This window comes from Gopherus evgoodei, chromosome 9 (assembly GCF_007399415.2).
Source record: "Gopherus evgoodei ecotype Sinaloan lineage chromosome 9, rGopEvg1_v1.p, whole genome shotgun sequence".
Taxonomy (NCBI): Eukaryota; Metazoa; Chordata; order Testudines; family Testudinidae; genus Gopherus; species Gopherus evgoodei.
The window spans coordinates 59,895,270-59,913,476 of NC_044330.1; the positions used below are offsets into that span (position 1 = coordinate 59,895,270).

The following is an 18,207-nucleotide window of genomic DNA, read 5'->3' on the forward strand; positions in this document are numbered from 1 at the left end:
TAAAACTATCTATAGTATTTTGAAAGAAGTTTAAGGACCAAAGGAGAATTGTGTGTGCTACAGAGGTATTGGCAGTGCTTTGGCTGGCCTACACTATTCACTTGTTAATCACTGCTCATAGGTAAGATGCTGATAATAACTTCGTACCACACTGCACTGTGATGCCCTGAGGAGATCCCCTTCTGGATTCCACTTTGGAATAATCAAAGCAATGACTAGCTCCTTGTCTCTTCCCCCACAGCTCAAGCACCCAGCCCTGGTCTTTCTGCAGAGGACAGTGCTTGCTAGGACAGTGTTTTGGGATAAAATCTTGGCCCCACTCAAGTCAATGGCAAAACTCCCACTGATTCCAGCAGGGTAACTTTTGAAGAAAGGGTGGAAAGGGCCATGACATCTGGTTCACCTCTAGGAAAGGTGTGAGGTTGAGCAGGGGATTGGACTAGATGATCTTCTGAGGTCCCTTTCAACCCTGAGATTCTATTATTCTAGTCTATGATTCTTTGATAAGAGAGCAGTATGAAAGCTTGCCATGCCCCTGTTCTGTAGATAAATGGAGGAATCAGGCTCCAAAGCTATCAAGCAGGCTCCGTGTTCACTCAGAAATACTACATGTAGCTCCTTGTACCAGGCCTGATGTGGTGGGGAATGGAGACCCTTGTTCATCCCTCCCATTTTTCCCTCCAGACATACACATTATGAGTAGGGCCCTACCAAATTCACAGTCCATTCTGGTCAATTTCATGGTCATAGGATTTTAAAAATCATAAATTTCATGATTTCAACTATTTAGATCTGAAATTTCACAGTGTTGTAATTGTAGGGGTCCTGACCCAAAAAGGAGCAGTGGCATGAGGGGGAGAAGGGTTTGCAAGGTTATTGTAGAGGGTGTTTGTGGTACTGGTACCCTTACTTCTGCACTGCTCCAGCGATGGCACTACCTTCAGAGCTGGGCAGCTGAAGAGCGGCTGCTGCTGGCCAGGATCCCAGCTCTGAAGGCAGAGCCACCAGCAGCAGCGCAGAAATAAGGATGACATGGTATGGTATTGCCACCCCTACTTCTGTGCTGCTGCCTGCAGAGCTGGGCCCTCAGTCAGCAGCTGCTACTCTCCCGCCACCTAGCTCTGAAGGCAGCCAGCATAGAAGAGTGGCATAGTATGGTATGATATTTCCACCTTACAGTTGCACTGCTGCTGCCTTCAGAGCTGGGTGCCTGGCCATCAGCCATTGCTCTCCAGCCACCCAGCTCTGAAGGCTCTGAAGTACGAGGGTGGCAATACTGTAATGTTCCTAAAAATAATCTTGTGACCCCCCTGTCATAAACAGATAGCTAAGGGTTAATGTCTCTTTCACCTGAAGCACCTGACCAGAGGACCAATCAGGAAACCGGATTTTTTTCAACTCTGGGTGGAGGGAAGTTTGTGTCTGAGTCTTTTGTCTGTCTGCCTGCTTTCTCTGAGCTTTGGAGAAGTAGTTTCTGTTTTCTAATCTTCTGTTTCTAAGTGTAAGGACAAAGAGATCAGATAGTAAGTTATATGGTTTCTTTTCTTTGGTATTTGCATGAATATAAGTGCTGGAGTGCTTTGATTTGTATTCTTTTTGAATAAGGCTGTTTATTCATATTTCTTTTAAGCAATTGACCCTGTATTTTGTCACCTTAATACAGAGAGACCATTTGTATGTATTTTTCTTTCTTTTTTATATAAAGCTTTCTTTTTGAGACCTGTTGGAGTTTTCTTTTCTGGGAAATTTCAGGGAAATTGAGTCTGTACTCACCAGGGAATTGGTGGGAGGAAGAAATCAGGGGGAGATCTGTGTGTGTTGGATTTGCTAGCCTGATTTTGCATTCCCTCTGGGTGAAGAGGAAAGTGCTTTTGTTTCCAGGACTGGGAACGGAGAGGGGGAGTCACTCTGTTTGGATTCACAGTGCTTGTGTCTGAGTATCTCTCCAGGAGCACCTGGAGGGGGGGAAGGGAAAAAGGATTATTTCCCTTTGTTGTGAGACTCAAGGGATTTGGGTCTTGGGTCCCCAGGGAAGGTTTTTCAGGGGGACCAGAGTGCCCCAAAACACTCTAATTTTTTGGGTGGTGGCAGCAAGTACCAGGTCCAAGCTGGTAACTAAGCTTGGAGGTTTTCATGCTAACCCCCATATTTTGGACGCTAAGGTCCAAATCTGGGACTAAAGGTATGACACCCCCCCCCTCACAACTCCCTTTTGAGTAAGAACTCCCAATTTGAGAAACGCTGGTCTCCCCCCGTGAAATCTGTATGGTATAAAGTAAAAGCACACAAAAGACCAGATTTCACAGGGTAGACCATATTTCACAGTTTGTGAAGAATTTTTCATGGCTATGAATTTGGTAGGGCCCTAATCATGAGGGATTCCTTTAGCTCTGCCCAGTCTTGAGCTGCTTGGGAATTCCCCTCTGCTGTAACCATTTGCAGGCCACCTGGAGAAGTTTGTCCAGGGTTGTCACACTATGTCACACCTGAGTCAGCAGCAGCCCAGACTCCACATTGCCTGTCCCTTCCCTAGGATGCACTTTCTGTCCTATGGGCAGCTCTAGGCAGACAGGAGAAGGTTCTGTGTAGCAAATCACAGCAGTGAGGGCTGGAATGTGTCTGGCCTTACATCAAGGCGTGGCATGAAGGCTAGCCTGCTCTGGGCGACACACAGCAGCAAGAGTGCTCGCTGCAGATCTGTGTGTGTGACTCATGGCCAAAGACAAGCCAGTCGGTGAGTCACTCACACCAGTGGTCGCCATGGAGACAGTGGTGTGCTGGTTTGTGAGCCCTGTGCCTGCAGGGGGTAGGTGGCAACCACAAGACACAGACTCACGTGACACGGGCATGCCTTCCTCAGCCATCTCGCTCTTTTCTGGCTGTGTTTCACTAGTCCTGGTTTCCAGTCCTCTCAGATATTTGCATTTGGCATGAGTAACCCAGCAAGGGTTGTGCCCTTCTCTCTCCATTCCTCCCTGCAGGTGACTGGCTCCAAGAAGCACATGTAGGACACAGGGACAGATGGATGTGGCTGTGCCGGTAGCAGTGCAGGACCATGCCTGTTGTATTGAGTGTGCTTCTCCTCCTCTTTCATCAGACCCTCCTACTGGGTAAGCTCCACTGTGACCTGGCAAGGAGAGGGTGGCTAGGGTTACTAAAGGATTCACAATCCTAGGCAAAAATGGTTACGCAGCCTCAGGACAGCTGTGGAGTGTTGGCCCCATAGGATCTCTCTCTGTCAAATACCTGAAAAACCTAAATGTACAAGCTCAGTGAACAGCGCAGTGGCTTTGCTACTGAAGAGTCCAAGTAAAGGCTGATCTTCACTGTAAGCAAACGAAAAGATTTTTGACAGTCTGCCTTGTTAATATCCTAACAGGACAAGTCATTCAAAACTCTGCATAGTTTAGAGCCTTGTTACTGATAAGCTATTGACAGTTTATTAGGAAAAAAAATGCTTTAGTGAAAGCATGTGGCTGATGGGATAAAGAACCCAAAGAGCAAGGTCCAAAGGCAGTTTGAAACCATAACTGAGCATCTGTGTGGGAAGCAGAAGGGAGAAACTGAATAACAATAGAGTCCTCTGTGTACATATGGATTATAGGGTGTGCATACATGCATGATATGTATACAGTGAAATCTTTTCCCACCTCCATAAAGAGATGACAGAATTTTTTTTAATCACACTGGGTTTTTTCTTATGCAAAATAACTTTTTGACCAACACATGTTTTCCTTTGGATTGAAATTTTGGCTGCAAAACCAAATAAAAAAATCATTTTTTCATTTTAGGGAGGGTTTTGCTTTCCTTTTTCTCCTATTTTTCCACTTTTTTCCAGTGGTAGAAAAAGAGAAAGATAAAGAGGTTTTTTTAAACAAGAGAAGAAAAAGAAAACCTACAACTTTTTTGGCATTCAGGTTTTAATTTTGTTGGAAAATATTAAAAATTCAGCAAAAAAATTCAAATGAAATGCATGTTTTACACTTTGATCTATTTTTTTTAACACAAACATATAGCGTTTTTCAAACAGCTCTAATTCTAGGCAGACTGTGTATTAGCTTCCCCCACCCACACACTCCTAGTTCATCTGTGCAGGCCAGCAAATCGAGGCCAGGAAGCAGGGACACTGCACTAGACTGAGGTTTTGTTTACACTGGCACTTCGTTGGCAAAGCTTTTGTTGTACAGGGGTGTTAAACCCCCCCCCCCCCCGAATGACAAAAGTTTTATTGATGAAAAGTGCTACTGTGAACCGTGCTTTGTCGGCAGGAGCACTCTCTTGCCAACAAAGCCGCTGCCTCTCTTGGCCAGTGGAAATTTTTTGTCAGCTGGAGGGCCCTCTCCTACCGACAAACAGCAGCTACACGACGCACCTTTTAGTGGCATGGCTGTAGTGGCACAGCCATGCCGCTAAAAGTTGCATAGTATAGCCATAGCCTAAGACTGGTCTGCACTCTTCAGGTTTGTCTAATCATTCTGTGTACTCTTGGGCACAATGGAATATCAGGTTGCTTGAACCTCAGATTCCATGGGTGTAACCAAGAGCAGAACTAATGCTAAGTACTGTTGTTGCTGAGGAAATAAGACAATTGTGCAGGATAAATCCACATGCTGCAGTGACCTCCTTAGATACTGAAATGTTATACTTTGGGTATCCTTCATATGCTGCAGGTCTCTGCCTGACAGCTGACCAATAGGAAAGCAGCACTCTCTTCCCTTAGGTTTACAATGCTATTGATCTGCTTTCCTTTGTTTTCATTTCAAGGGATGCTGTCTCCTCCACAGAATGTGACGCTAACATCTGAAAATTTCCATATTCTCTTGGTGTGGGAGCCTGGTTCCGGCTCAGGCAATGGCACCCAATATGAGGTTCAAAGTTGCCAGCGGTATGTTACAGCCGTGAGCAGACTGACTCTTCTTCAGCTGGTTTTATGTATTCCTATGCCCATCTTTAACCTCTCTGCATTCTAGGCTCCTAGTTTCTTAAAGGTCAGGTTATCCACCCTCTTCCTGGCTTGTCTCTTCTACCTGGAGCTGGGCGAATAATTGATTTTTAGGTTCCATGGCAGTTTTGAAAAATCAAACAAAAATTCAGCCGAATCCAGGATTGCGATCATTTTCTACAAATCGAAAAAAATCCATTTTGGGTCAAATGAGAAATGTATTTTTTCAAACATTTTTGAAGGGCTAGATTCACAACCTGGAGGGTGGAGCAGGAGCTGGTGGTGATGATGTCCTTCTTATAATGTGTAGGGTATGCACCTGAGATGTCCCCAGGTTTAAGTCCATCTTCCAATGGCTAATTATTTATACAAAGTGGAACAGCTTCAACAAGAGAGACTTGTTCCAGATTATCCCAAATCCCAGTGGTTAGAGCATTCTCCTGGAGACTCAAGTTCAAATCCCACTGTCTGAGGTGAAGGAGGAATTAAATCTGGGTCTCCCATATCCCAGGTGAGTGTCCTAACCACGGGGCTGAAGGTTATAAGGAGGGCACCACCGGCAGCCATTTTATGAATGGTGTCTGAGTACTAAATAACAAACTTTGGGCAGAAACCATTCAGACAGTTTGTGTCCAATTTGTGAATAATTTCTGGTTGACTGAAACTGCATTTTTCAGTGAATAAACTATTTGTCTGAAACATTTTGCTCAAGTCCAATTTGGCCCAAGCAGCCCAACCAACAGCAGACATGTGAACCTCCCACCAGAAAGGGAGGAACTGAGCAGGAAGTGGAGGGCACTATGGCAGCCAGAGGGTTGTTTTTTAATTAAGTAAAAATATATGCATATTTTCTGACCCTTTCCACTGGCCAAGGTGGCAGTGGATGGGGTGGAGGTGGAGCAGAGGATCAGTCTTGGCTATTCCCTCTTCAGTCCACAAGATTCCCACGTGACTCACCTGAGCAAGGTCTTTCCTTCTGGAGTCCCCCTGTCTGAGGGGGGATTAAGTGGAGCTGGGATGAGGTGGTGGATAAGGAGTGCTGATGGCTCCTTCTTGTTGTGTTATTGTGTCTGCTTCCACATGCAGCTCTTCTAACTGGACCAAAGTGGACACCTGTTGGAGAAACAGCACCAGATCATCACACACATGCAAACTGTACTTCGAAGACATACACAAATTGTACTGGGCCAGGGTGAGAGCCATGGATGGAGCCCAGGTGTCCAAATGGACCATTTCCAATGAACTACAACCGTATAGAGACAGTAAGGACCTTTGGGAGCCCAAGGGCAGAAGGAGGGGCATAACAGTGACTGTGTGCAGGGAGATTCCACAGGGGCTTGAGTTCCTGGAGGTGGGTTCCTGTGCTCGCTGGGGGAGCAAGATGGGAGGGGTTTATGGGATGATTGACACTGATGAGGAAGGCAACGGGGTTCCGAGAAGGTAGGAATGATCTACCAGGGTGGAAGACGATAGTGATTTAGGTCACAATGTTTTGAATAGGCCTGGGGAATACAGGAAAGATGAAATCCAACTTCTGGGAGAAATTCGGAGGCCTCTGTATGGGTGTCAGGGGTGGGAAGGCTGGGTTGGATGGTCGTGGTGGTCACAGTCACACCTGGCCTTGGAATCTGTGAATCTCCCTGTTCATCCTGGTTTTTTTTCATGGGCCATGCAGAGAACAGGATTTCCTAATTTTCTCATAACACTTCGACAATCATTACAATCTAATCTCATGCTTCAGGGCTTCAGCTGGTTGCCTGCTGGGGCTGGGAAGGAATTTTTTTCCTTGATGCACAATCGTATTCTGGTTGGGTTTTTTTTCCCACCTTCCTCTGAAGCATCAGAGATCAGCCATGGCAAAAGACAGGATACTGGTTGGGGCGGACCAGTGCTCCGAGCTGGTACAGAGAATCCTCTGTCTTAGACGCCTGGCTTGTGTGTCTTGCTCACATACTCAAGATCTAACTTATTATCAAACTAGGGGTCAGGAAATAATTTTGCCCCTGGTCATACTGGCAAGGACCTTGGACCTTTTTGCCTGCCTCTGCAACATGGGGCCATGTCTCACCTGAACAACTCCCTGCAATGGAAGGGCCTCAGGCACTGCTGGCATCTCAGTCTCTCCTGGTGCCTGACCTCACAACAGTAGTCTCCTGAGGACTGAAATGCTTGGGTTTGACTGAAGTTGTTGAACTCAACACAGTGTGTTTGGGTGGAATTTAATGGTCTGTGCTATTCAGGAGATCAGATTGGATGGTGTAATGGTCCCAAATGGCTTTACACTCTATGAATTGATGCAAGGGGATCATGAGGCAGTAATGAGAGTGGATAGAGTAGTCAGAGGAGGGCAGGTGAAATGAGGACATGTTGAAGCCCTGGGCATGAGAGTTTGAAAATAGAGGGAGGGAGAAATGCTGAGACCGGGAGCTTGAGAAGTGAGGAGGATGGAGTCAAGGGGGCAGGTTTACAGATTAAGAGTGGATAGTGAAAAATACCCCTCTGAGTCAGCAATGGGGTGGAGGAGGAGGCTGGCTGGGAGAAGGTTCTTGCTGGATGGGTGTCTTGTCCCTGATGAATCTGATGAGATCCTGGCGAGGGGAGGGGTGAGAGTCCAAGGCAGGGAACATTTTCTCTGGAAAGATGGGGGTGTCTCTCTCTGAGCTAATGCAGATTCACATTTTGAGTGTGATTGAAGGTGCTGAGATGCCCCAGTGGTGACCAGAGCAGACAGCTGGCCAGACAGGGACTCAAAGAATAGCTGCTGGGCTGGGGTAGACCGAGGAGTCCGTGCAGAGTCATCCTGCCAGAAAGGAGCCAGCTGCTAGCAGAGTCACACAGAGTCCCAGACAGAAAGAAGGAACAAGTGTCTTCCAAGCCATACTTCTGTGTCCCATAGTCTTCCCCGAACCCCACAAGGATGTCACTGTGGAGGAGTGAATGAGGAGGGTTTGTGCACAGCAGGTTGCCTGAGTCACAGCATGGGAGGCTGAGGAAGGAAGTTTTTTTTTCTCATTCTTCCTTGTTAACTGCCTTGTGTTGTTTGTAATCCTCTCTGAGGTCACAATCAGTTCATATCTCATTGTCAGATCTGGGAGAGCTGGTTTCTCTGGCCAGTCTCCCCAGGCACTTTCCTGTTTGTAGCCATTCTGCTGTGCCTGCTCTTTCAGGGAAGGCAACGTATCTCAGGTGCTCCTTTAGGTGTGTTTTAGGGCCGGCCAGAGGTGAATTGGGGCATTTTTGAACATGGATTCACCTGGCTTGGCTTCATTCTCTAACTGCAGAGAAGTAAATTAGAGGTAGAGAACTGCCCAGTCAATATGCCCTCACTGTAACCTGTAGGGACCCCATTGAAGGGTGAAAGGTTAGTTCAGTTCTATGCCCTCATTCCTTGGCCATTTGCTGATATTGCTGTTTGGAATGATGGATTTATGTGGTCGACATATGTCCCACCACTAGGAACTGGACTGAGACCACCTCCTCATATCACATGGGCTGTTCATCAACTATCAAATGATAAGCCCTGTCATTCACTGTCAACCTGATCCTGATTTGAAAACAGCAACCTGGATGAGACAGGGCTCAAGCCATTTCCAATCCTAGAGAGACAAGCTGGGCGAGGTGACATCTTTTATTGGACCAACTTCTGTTGGTGAGAAACAAGCTTTTTGAGCTCTGTAGAGCTTGTGTTCAGATCCTGAAGAAGAAGAGCTCTGTGTAGCTTGAAAGCTTGTCTCTTTTGCCAACAGAAGTTGGTCCAATAAGAGAGATTACCTCACCCACTTTGTCTCTCCAATATCCTGGGATCAGTACAGCTACAACAACAAACAAATTGCCAATTCTGTAATCCCAGACAGGTAAATTCTGATTCCAGAAGATTTGTAAGTGATAGTATATCAAGTCGATGGAGACACCTTGGTTTTCAGATACTAGGTGAAGATGTAGAGTTAGCAGCCCTAATACTCTAGTTTTTACCTTTTGATCTGAGTAAATTTAATATGAGAGTGAGAGTCTGCAGTTGCCACTGGAGGGATTTTGTCTCACAGTAGAAAAACTCAGCTGCTGTCATGACATAGTGAGGCACATTGCAGTGAAACATGATGGTTTGTTGTATCGTCATGTTGACATTGTCATGGCTGGATGCAGGAAGAATGTTATCTAGCCTTTCAAGGGCCTCAAAAGTGACTTCAGGATTTGTGAATGCTGGCAGGTCATCCAGAAGGATCTCTGAAGATGTGCAGAAACGGGTGCCACCCTTTGGTGCCAAGTGCCATGTTTGTGTGGAGAAGTGCCTCTGTATTTTCTAGACAGAGTTGGAACAGGAAACTATCTGGGGAGGTAAAAGGAGCTCTTGAAGAGCATAAGGTTGGAATTTATGCCTTCAACTATCCTTAAAGGAAAAGGCGTAGGAATCCTGGCAATAGAGGATGATGCCCTTGGAGTCTAGCTGGAGAAGAAGATTGGGCAATGTCTTTTCTGTATCCAGTCTAGACAGAATTAGATATGGCCAGTCTTCCTGCAAATCCTTGACTGACTTAGATTGTGACCTCTTTGGGGCCCAGGTCAACTTTCCATTATGTACAGTGTAACCCACACATCTCCAGGGTGTGATATTCTGTCCTCTCTAGTGAGAGAGAGAGAGAGAGAATGAATAAATATATATATATAATATATATTATATAGTATAAATATATAAAGTCTGCTCTACAGCCTTAGCTAAGAGCCAGTCGGCTTTTAGCCCATGCGGTAGAGGCTCATGCACTAAGCTCCAGAGGGCCCAGGTTTGATCCTGCCCACTGAGGTCTGTCGGTGTTACAACAGTGTCTAGCACAATGAGGCCCCGGTCCCGAATTAGAACATCTGAGTACTATAGTAATACTAATAATAATTAATAAATCCTGGGCACAAATCCCTATAAAAATTGTGAACTTGTGAATCTCAATGAAAGGGAAGTGTCATGGTACTTAGCAGAAAATGTTCCAGAGAACGCTGCCAAGCAGAATTAGGGACATCTCTGGACTAGAGACATTTCTTAGCATTGAAAACAAATTCCTGTGTTTTTAATCTTTCCAGTGGCTTTTGAGTGTGCAGTTTCCATGTCCCGCATTATGTGCCCATCGGTTGGTTTTGGTTCAGACATTAGCAAAAGCTGAAACACAGTGGTTAGCACTGCAGTGCCACTCTTGCTGTATATTTGCACGGAGCATGCTCACACTGTTGCATGTTGGTTGGTATGTGTACTGTGTGTGTAAAGGCCGCATACTGAATAGGGCTGATTAACTGAGGACAGGTGCATCACTGTTTGGGAAGGAATGGCAAAGGGGATGGGGATTAAAAGTGGTTGGTGCCACTATTAACCGGGTTAATGCCTCTTTCCTTTGTTCCAAGCTTTCTGCTGTTGTACTCTGAGTATCTCTGATGTTCAAGTGAAACAAAAGTGTAGTTGCTTTGGGAACATCTTATTTCATTGTAAAACTCATAACTTAATGGGGAAAAAGAGCTGGAATAATGGACTGAAACACACTGGCTGAAAATAACTCAGTTAAAGGATTCTGTTACTGACTAAGGCCTGGTCTACACTACGTGTTTAAACCAATTTTAGCAGTGTTAAACCGATTTAATGGCGCACACGTCCACACTACGAGGCCCTTTATATCGATATAAAGGGCTCTTTAAATCGGTTTCTGTGCTCCTCCCCAACTAGAGGAGTAGCGCTAAAATCAGTATTACCATATCGGATTAGGGTTAGTGTGGCCGCAAATCAACGGTATTGGCCTCCGGGCGGTATCCCATAGTGCACCACTGTGACCGCTCTGGAAAGCAATCTGAACTTGGATACAGTGGCCAGGTAAACAGGAAAAGCCCCGCAAACTTTTGAATTGCATTTCCTGTTTGCCCAGCGTGGAGCTCTGATCAGCACGGGTGGCGATGCAGTCCCAAATCCAAAAAGAGCTCCAGCATGGACCGTACGGGAGATACTGGATCTGATCACTGTATGGGGAGACAAATCTGTTCTATCAGAGCTCCGTTACAGAAGACGAAATGCCAAAGCGTTTGAAAAAAATCTCCAGGCTACACAGTGCTGCATGACAAGCGTAACGGAAAGCCAAAGAATCAAATGGACGCTCATGGAGGGAGGAAGGGGGTACTGAGGACTCCAGCTATCCCACAGTCCACAGCAGTCTCCGAAAACTATTTGCATTCTTGGCTGAGCTCCCAGTGCCTGTAGGTTCAAACACATTGTCCGGCATGGTTCAGGGTATAGCTCATCAATTTACTCCCTCCCACCACCACGTAAAAGAAAAGGGAAAGAAATCGTTTTTTGACTTTTTCAATGTCACCCTATGTCAACTGAATGTTGTGGTAGAAGCAATGTTGCAGCAGTGAAGAGCAGTATTTGCTTTTCTCTCCTCCCCGGTGGCAGACAGTACAATATGACTGCTATCCGTCATCACCATCAGCCTGTGAGTGCTTCTGGCTGGCCTCAGGTGAGGCTGGCCGAGGGCACCTGGGTAAAAATAGGATGATTCCTGGTCATTCCCAGTAAATGGTACAGAACGGCTGGTAACCGTCCTCATCATAGCAACTGGGGGCTGAGCTCCATCAGCCCCCTCCCTTTCATGTGTAAAGAAAAGATTCTGTACTGCCTGGACTATCATAGCAGCGGGATGCTGGGCTCCTCTCCACCACACCGCTTAATGTTCTGCCTGGACTGTCATAGCAGCGGGAGGCTGCCTCCCCTCATTTTATCTCACTAACAAGTCACTGTTTCTTATTCCTGCATTCTTTATAATTTCATGACACAAATGGGGGGGACACTGCCACTGTAGCCCAGGAAGGTTGGGGAGGGAAGCAAAGGGTGGGGTTGTTGCAGGGGCAACCCCTGTGAATGGCATGCAGCTCATCATTTCTGCGGGATCTGACATGGAGCAGCTGTGCTCTCTGATACACGGGTTTCTCTAGTACACTTGCCCCATATTCTAGGCAGGACTGACTCTATTTTTAGATACCATAAAGAAGGGATTGACTCGGGGAGTCATTCCCATTTTTGCCTTTGCGCCCCCGGCCGACCTCAGCCAAGGGCACCCATGATAGCAGCAGACAGTACAGAATGACAGATAACTGTCATCTTATTGCCAATTTACAATGGCAGCAGACAGTACAGAACAACTGATAACCGTCTCTGCTATTATGCAAAAGCAATGAATGCTGCTGTGTAGTGCTGCAGTAACGCCTCTGTCAGCGGCATCCAGTACACATATGGTGACAGTAAAAAAAAAAAAAGCTGAACGGGCTCCATGGTTGCCATGCTATGGCGTCTGCCAGGGCAATCCAGGAAAAAAGAGCGCAAAATGATTGTCTGCCGTTGCTTTCCCGGAGGAAGGAATGACTGACGACATTTACCCAGAACCACCCGCGACAATGATTTTTGCCCCATCAGGCACTGGGATCTCAACCCAGAATTCCAAGGGGCGGAGGAGACTGCGGGAACTATGGAATAGCTACGGAATAGCTACCCACAGTGCAATGCGCCAGATATCGACGCTAGCCTCGGACCATGGACGCACACTGCCGAATTAATGTGCTTAGTGTGGCCGCATGCACTCGACTTTATACAATCTGTTTTACAAAACCGGTTTATGTAAAATCAGACTAATCCCATAGTGTAGACATACCCTGAGACGCCTACTGAGCTTTGACAGTGGTGCAAGGGAGTGTGAGATGGAGAGCTAGATTCACTTCCCTTTCAGTGGTGCTGGGTTGAACTATCCAGATCAAACCAAAGCTAAAAGCAGTGATGGAGCTATAGAGACTGGATCTTCTGTGGGCCACAACAGTCCTTTCCAGGTGATGTGTGGAATAGCCCAGGATGGAATAACAGTATAAGTCCTAGGTAGGATGGAACAGAATAGCACAGAATAGTCAGGGATTGGATTTCTCCTATAGGAGCATTTGCTCAGGACAAGGCTAGGGTTCACTGGTGGAGCAATGGAAGTACTGAATAATTACCCTGACTGAATAAATTTTTCCTCTTGCTCCCAGGCTGAGGATTTGTGACTAACACAGTGAATGACACAAAGATGGAATTCTAGAGACAATTGAAATTTTCTATTGCAAAAGGCTAGGGTTAGGGTTAGGGTTAGTCCAATTGAAATAGCTTTTTGATGAACTGACAGTTTTTTTGCAGACATTTCTAGTTTGGGATTATCAGTTTTTTTACCAAAACCTGAAAAAAAATTCAATGAAAGTTGGGGAAAACATCAATTTCATTGAAATGATTCCCCGGGGCAAAAATAATTCCTAAGCAACTCTACTGAAATCCCGTCATCCCCGGGATCTGGGTGTCTCTTCAGGATTGAGCAGTCCTGAAAACCAAGTCCCATCTCAGGTCTCTATGTGCAGCCAGAGCATACCCTTAGCTCTACTTGAAGGTTTATTTTATACTATAACTCCAAGTCTGAGTTGTAGAGTTCTGCTGGGGAAAAGCCAGCCCATCTGGCTCTTGAGATAAAATGTGCTCAACCTTTCTGCCCAACAAGGCTATGAGCAACAGCAGTGGTCTCAACCTTTTTACAACCCAAGATCACTTTTGAATCTAAGGGCAACCCAGAATCTACCCTGCCCCTTTCCCGAGGCCCTTCCCTTCCCCAAAGCCCCGTCTTGCTCTCTCCATCCCCCCCGCTCTGTTACTTGTTCTCCCCCTCACTCACTCACTTTCACCGGGCTGGGTAAGTGGTGCAGGCTCTGGGCGGGGGGCCGAGGGGTTCGTAGTGTGGAAGGGGGCTCTAGGTGCCTGGCCAGGGGGCTGGGGTGCAGGAGGCAGTGAGGGATGCAAGCTCTAGGAGGGAGTTTGGGTGCTGGAGGGGGATCCAGGCTGTTGCAGAATGTTGGGGTACAGGGTGCCGGCCCTGGGAGAGGGAGCTGGAATGGGGCAGAGTGTTGGGGTGCTGGAGGGGCACTGGGTGCTGGCTCTGGGATGGGATCAGTGCTGGGGGTTGGGATGCAGGAGGGGATACAGGGTGCTGGCGCTGGAGGGGGTTCAGGCCTGGGGCACAGCCTGGGGGTGCAGGAGAGGGTACAAGGTACTCGCATGGGAGGGGGCTCAGGTGGGACTTGGGTGCAGGAGGGGGTTCGGGTGCAGGAGGAAATATGGGATGCTGGCTCCGGGAGGGGGCTCAGGGCTGTGAGTTGGGGTGCAGCCACTTCTGGGAGCAGCATGGGCCGGGGTAGGCAGGGAGTCTGCCTTAGTGGCAGACCCCTGCACTGCCTGGAGATCGCAATTGACTGGGAAGATCCTCTAGGACCACTTGGTGACCACTGAGCTACAGAGTTCCGGTGTAATATTCGAAAATTCCTTGGACCTTAAATTCCTTTGACTTACAGGCTGCCTAGAGCTGCAGTAGGCTTAATGAGGCCTGAGATGAGTGCAATCTGAGAAGCACAGAGCAGGTGTGGCAGGAAACAGGGGCTAATGGGAAAGAAGTGAGGTTTTTTACCCACAAAAGCTTATACCCAAATAAATCTGTTAGTTTTTAAGGTGCCACCGGACTCCTTGTTCTTTTAATAGGTGTAGTCAACTGAAAATTTGCGATAGTTTCTGTAGCTTCGAGGCGTGGCATATGTCACCACCAGACAGCACTACTGCCAGATCTACCATGAGAGAGGATGAAGTTACCAAACTCTAGACAGGAATCTACAAAAAGAAGATATCGGTTCTAGAAAACAAGTAGCCTGACAGTTATGCCTTTCTCTTGATTTTCACAGCGATTGTGGGTCCCCCTATCCTGACTCTTATACTGGTGAATGAGAATCTGACCGTAATTCTGTCCATGCCACTCACCCCTTATCGCAGGAGAAATGGCACTTACAAGTCAGTCCAGAAAAGTGCTGCCGAACTGGAGAGTACCGAATCAGCCTTTCCGAAAAGGGTGTTCATATCAACAACGTAAGCAACAACATTCACTGTATGTTGGGAGGAGAGGAGGTTACACACTTCTGCATGATGTGAGGTTGGGCAGAGTGTGGATGATACTAGATATTGTGCTGGGTGACCCTCACAGGGGCAGGGGTTTGGTTGGTTTGGATAGAAGAATGTCCAAGTTTGGATGCTTATTTGAGCTTCCTGAGTCAGCAATATTGGGTTGGAAATCTTATGGGATCAGGATTACTGGTCCTTCAACTTCTGATCCCAGCAGGCACCCTTCCTAGTGATGGTTTGGTACCTCTGGTTTTGGGACCCAGAATGTTTGGAGATGGGCAAGAAACTATTCTTGTGGACGTTTCAAAAGGGATTGTTGTTTCTAGAAACTGGGTTCTAGCAAAGGGCTTGGAGATAGGGGTGGTTTCTTATTTTTCAAACTAGTTCACCCACCCCTAATCAGGAGATGGAGAGGGAACTCTTGTAAGTGAAGGGCAGAGAGACTGGAATGCCTCAGAAGCCATTAGATGGCATGTGTAAAGAGGGAAGACATCAAGAACAGAAATGCGGACAGAACTATGGATTAGGTATGGAAAGTACTTATTAGAGGTGATTAAGACCCTTGAGTGATGGGGTAACATAATTTGCACTGGAACTAGCTGACAGGTAACTGCAGAGAGCAAATGCAGAGGCAGGAAAGGTCCGAGAAAGGCAATGAAGAGAGACTGACAGAGCAATAGCAGTTAAGTCAGAGAAAGCTGTGGAAGAGAGGATGTGACAGATATATATATATATAAAGTAATGAATGGGAGGGACTGGTAAATCAGACACTTCTATTTTCTCTTTCTCCTAATGCAAAGGAGACACTAAGTGAAATGAAAAGACAGCAAGCTTCAAACTGACATAAAGAAAATTTTTTTTGCATAATGAACATGTCGGATTCCTTGCCACAGGATACTGAAACTAACAGCTCAACAGCATTCCAGAAAGCATTAGACATTGGGCTACTGTGTTCATGGATAAGAAAAATGACTGAAATTACATTAGCTAAGATAAAAATGCACATGCGATATTAACCTGCATACACCAGCCACTACCTACTTCTTCAAAGGAAGAAACTGATCCCACAGCCATGTTATCGCAGAATTATTCATTGAGGAGGTTTTAGACCAGGGATGGGCAAACTTTTTGACCTAAGGGCCACATCAGGAACTAGAAATTTGAATGCTCACAAAATTGGGGTTGGGGTGCAGGAGGTGGTGTGGGCTCTGGGGTGAGGCTGAGGGTGAGGAGTTTGGGGTGTAGGAGGGTGCTCTGAGCTAGGATCAAAGGGTTTGGAGAGCAGGAGGGGGATCAGGGCTGGGGCAGGGGGTTGGGGCATGGGGAGAGGCTCAGGGGGTGCAGGGTCCAAGCGGCGCTTACCTCAAGTGGCTCCCAGAAGCAGTGGCATGTCCCTTTTCCAGCTCCTATGTCACGAGGGTGACATGAGTGAATTTTTGCTCCATGGTGCAGTTGTGAGGCAGGTGCTGTCATGGCAATGTCTCCATCTCTTCATAAGGTGTCCTTTCAGCCAGAGGGCAAGAAAACTTCGCACACATTTGAGTATCTGAAACCAAATACCGATTATTGTGTCACAGCCCGTGTGGTCAGAGAGCAAAGCAAGGTATCTGTGCAATGTATCAAGACTCCAGACAGTCCAGCAGGTAAGACAGCTCCAGGGCAGTGCCACTGCTGTATTCCCTGTTCAGACTTCTGGTTTAGATTTGGGGATGGATTGATTGGTCAGGGCCTTGGCCATCAAGGACAACAGAGGCAGAGAGTTGAGTCTGTGAGAGGAGGGTGACCTGATAGGCTGTGTGATTGTATTTGTCGAATCTGCAGAGCCCCATGAGCATAGAGAGTCATTGCTCCCACGGTGTAACATGGCTGGAGGTTTGCTAAGCATTCCAAGCCATGTTGTTTCTAAGGGTAGCCATTTAGAGATGATAAGGAGTTAACTACTGATGGCATGCTGTGCCCCTCTTACCTGGATTGCAAATAGCACTCAGGTGCTAACATCCTCCCACCCACCCTGTAATATGTCTGGCCATTGAACAAGACCCAGCTGTGGGCATGTTCCGGTAGGAGAACAAATAGAATAATAGAATATCAGGGTTGGAAGGGACCTCAGGAGGTCATCTAGTTCAACTCCCTGCTCAAAAAAGGACCAGTCCCCAGCTAAATCATCCCAACCAGGGCTTTGTCAAGCCTCACCTTAAAAACCTCTGAGGAAGGAGATTCTACCACCTCCTTAGGTAACCCATTCCAGTGCTTCACCACCCTCCTAGTGAAAAAGTTTTTCATAATATTCAACCTAAACTTCCCCCACTACAAGTTGAGACCATTACTCCTTGTTCTATCATCTGGTACCACTGAGAACTGTCTAGATCCATCCTCTTTGGAGCCCCCTTTCAGGTAGTTGAAAGCAGCTATTAAATCCCCCATCATTCTTCTCTTCTGCAAGCTAAACAATCCCAGTTCCCTCAGCCTCTCCTCAGAAGTCATGTGCTCCAGCCCCCTAATCATTTTTGTTGCCCCCGCTGGACTTTTTCCAATTTTTCCACATCCTTCTTGTAGTGTGGGGCCCAAAACTGGACACAGTACTCCAGATGAGGCCTCACCAATGTCAAATAGAGGGGAATGATCATGACCCTCGATCTGCTGGCAATGCCCCTACTTATACAGCCCAAAACGCTGTTAGCCTTCTTGGCAACAAGGGCACACTGTTGACTCAGATCCAGGTTCTCATCCACTGTAACCCCTAGGTCCTTTTCTGCAGAACTGCTGCCTAGCCATTCGGTCCCCAGTCTGTAGCAGTGCATGGGATTCTTCCATCCTAAGTGCAGGACTCTGCACTTGTCCTTGTTGAACCTCATCAGATTTCTTTTGGTTCAATCCTCTAATTTGTCTAGGTCCCTCTGTATCCTATCCCTACCTCCAGCATATCTACTGGATTGGTCCTGCTTTGAGCGGAGGTTGGACTAGATGATCTACTGAGGTCCCTTCCAACCCTAATAATCTATGATTCTATGATCCACTTATCTCAGGTTTCGTGTCATCAGAAAACTTGCTGAGGGTGCAGTCCACACCATCCTCTAGCAAAGGAGACCAAAGTCTGCATGATGCAAGAGTGACTTGCAGGCTCCAAAAGGAGCACAGCTGTCATGAAGGATTTGCCAATGGCTCAGCCACTACAGCTGCTTCATACCAGTGGCCCTTGTTGGAGATGGGGTAGGAAGCACACTTTGCTACATCTGCTTAGAGAACCTGGACATTAGTGGACTAGTACAAGTCCAGGGTTAAAATAATG

The 18,207-nt window shown here is 46.8% G+C and overlaps 1 protein-coding gene across 3 annotated transcripts in view; it reads left to right on the plus strand.

Moving 5' to 3' along the window:
- LOC115657543 (interleukin-22 receptor subunit alpha-2-like) overlaps positions 1-18,207 on the plus strand; it is a 72,143-nt gene that overhangs the window by 7,808 nt on the left and 46,128 nt on the right. For 2 of the 3 annotated variants that reach the window (XM_030575529.1, XM_030575528.1), the window contains exons 1-5: positions 2,874-3,110; positions 4,765-4,885; positions 6,029-6,204; positions 14,705-14,885; positions 16,496-16,561. In XM_030575529.1, the coding sequence (XP_030431389.1) occupies positions 3,056-3,110; positions 4,765-4,885; positions 6,029-6,204; positions 14,705-14,885; positions 16,496-16,561 (599 nt within the window). In that variant the 5' untranslated portion in view covers positions 2,874-3,055. Of the gene's footprint in view, positions 1-2,873; positions 3,111-4,764; positions 4,886-6,028; positions 6,205-14,704; positions 14,886-16,495; positions 16,562-18,207 lie in introns of those variants that run through there. The other variant, XM_030575530.1, reaches the window with a different exon arrangement.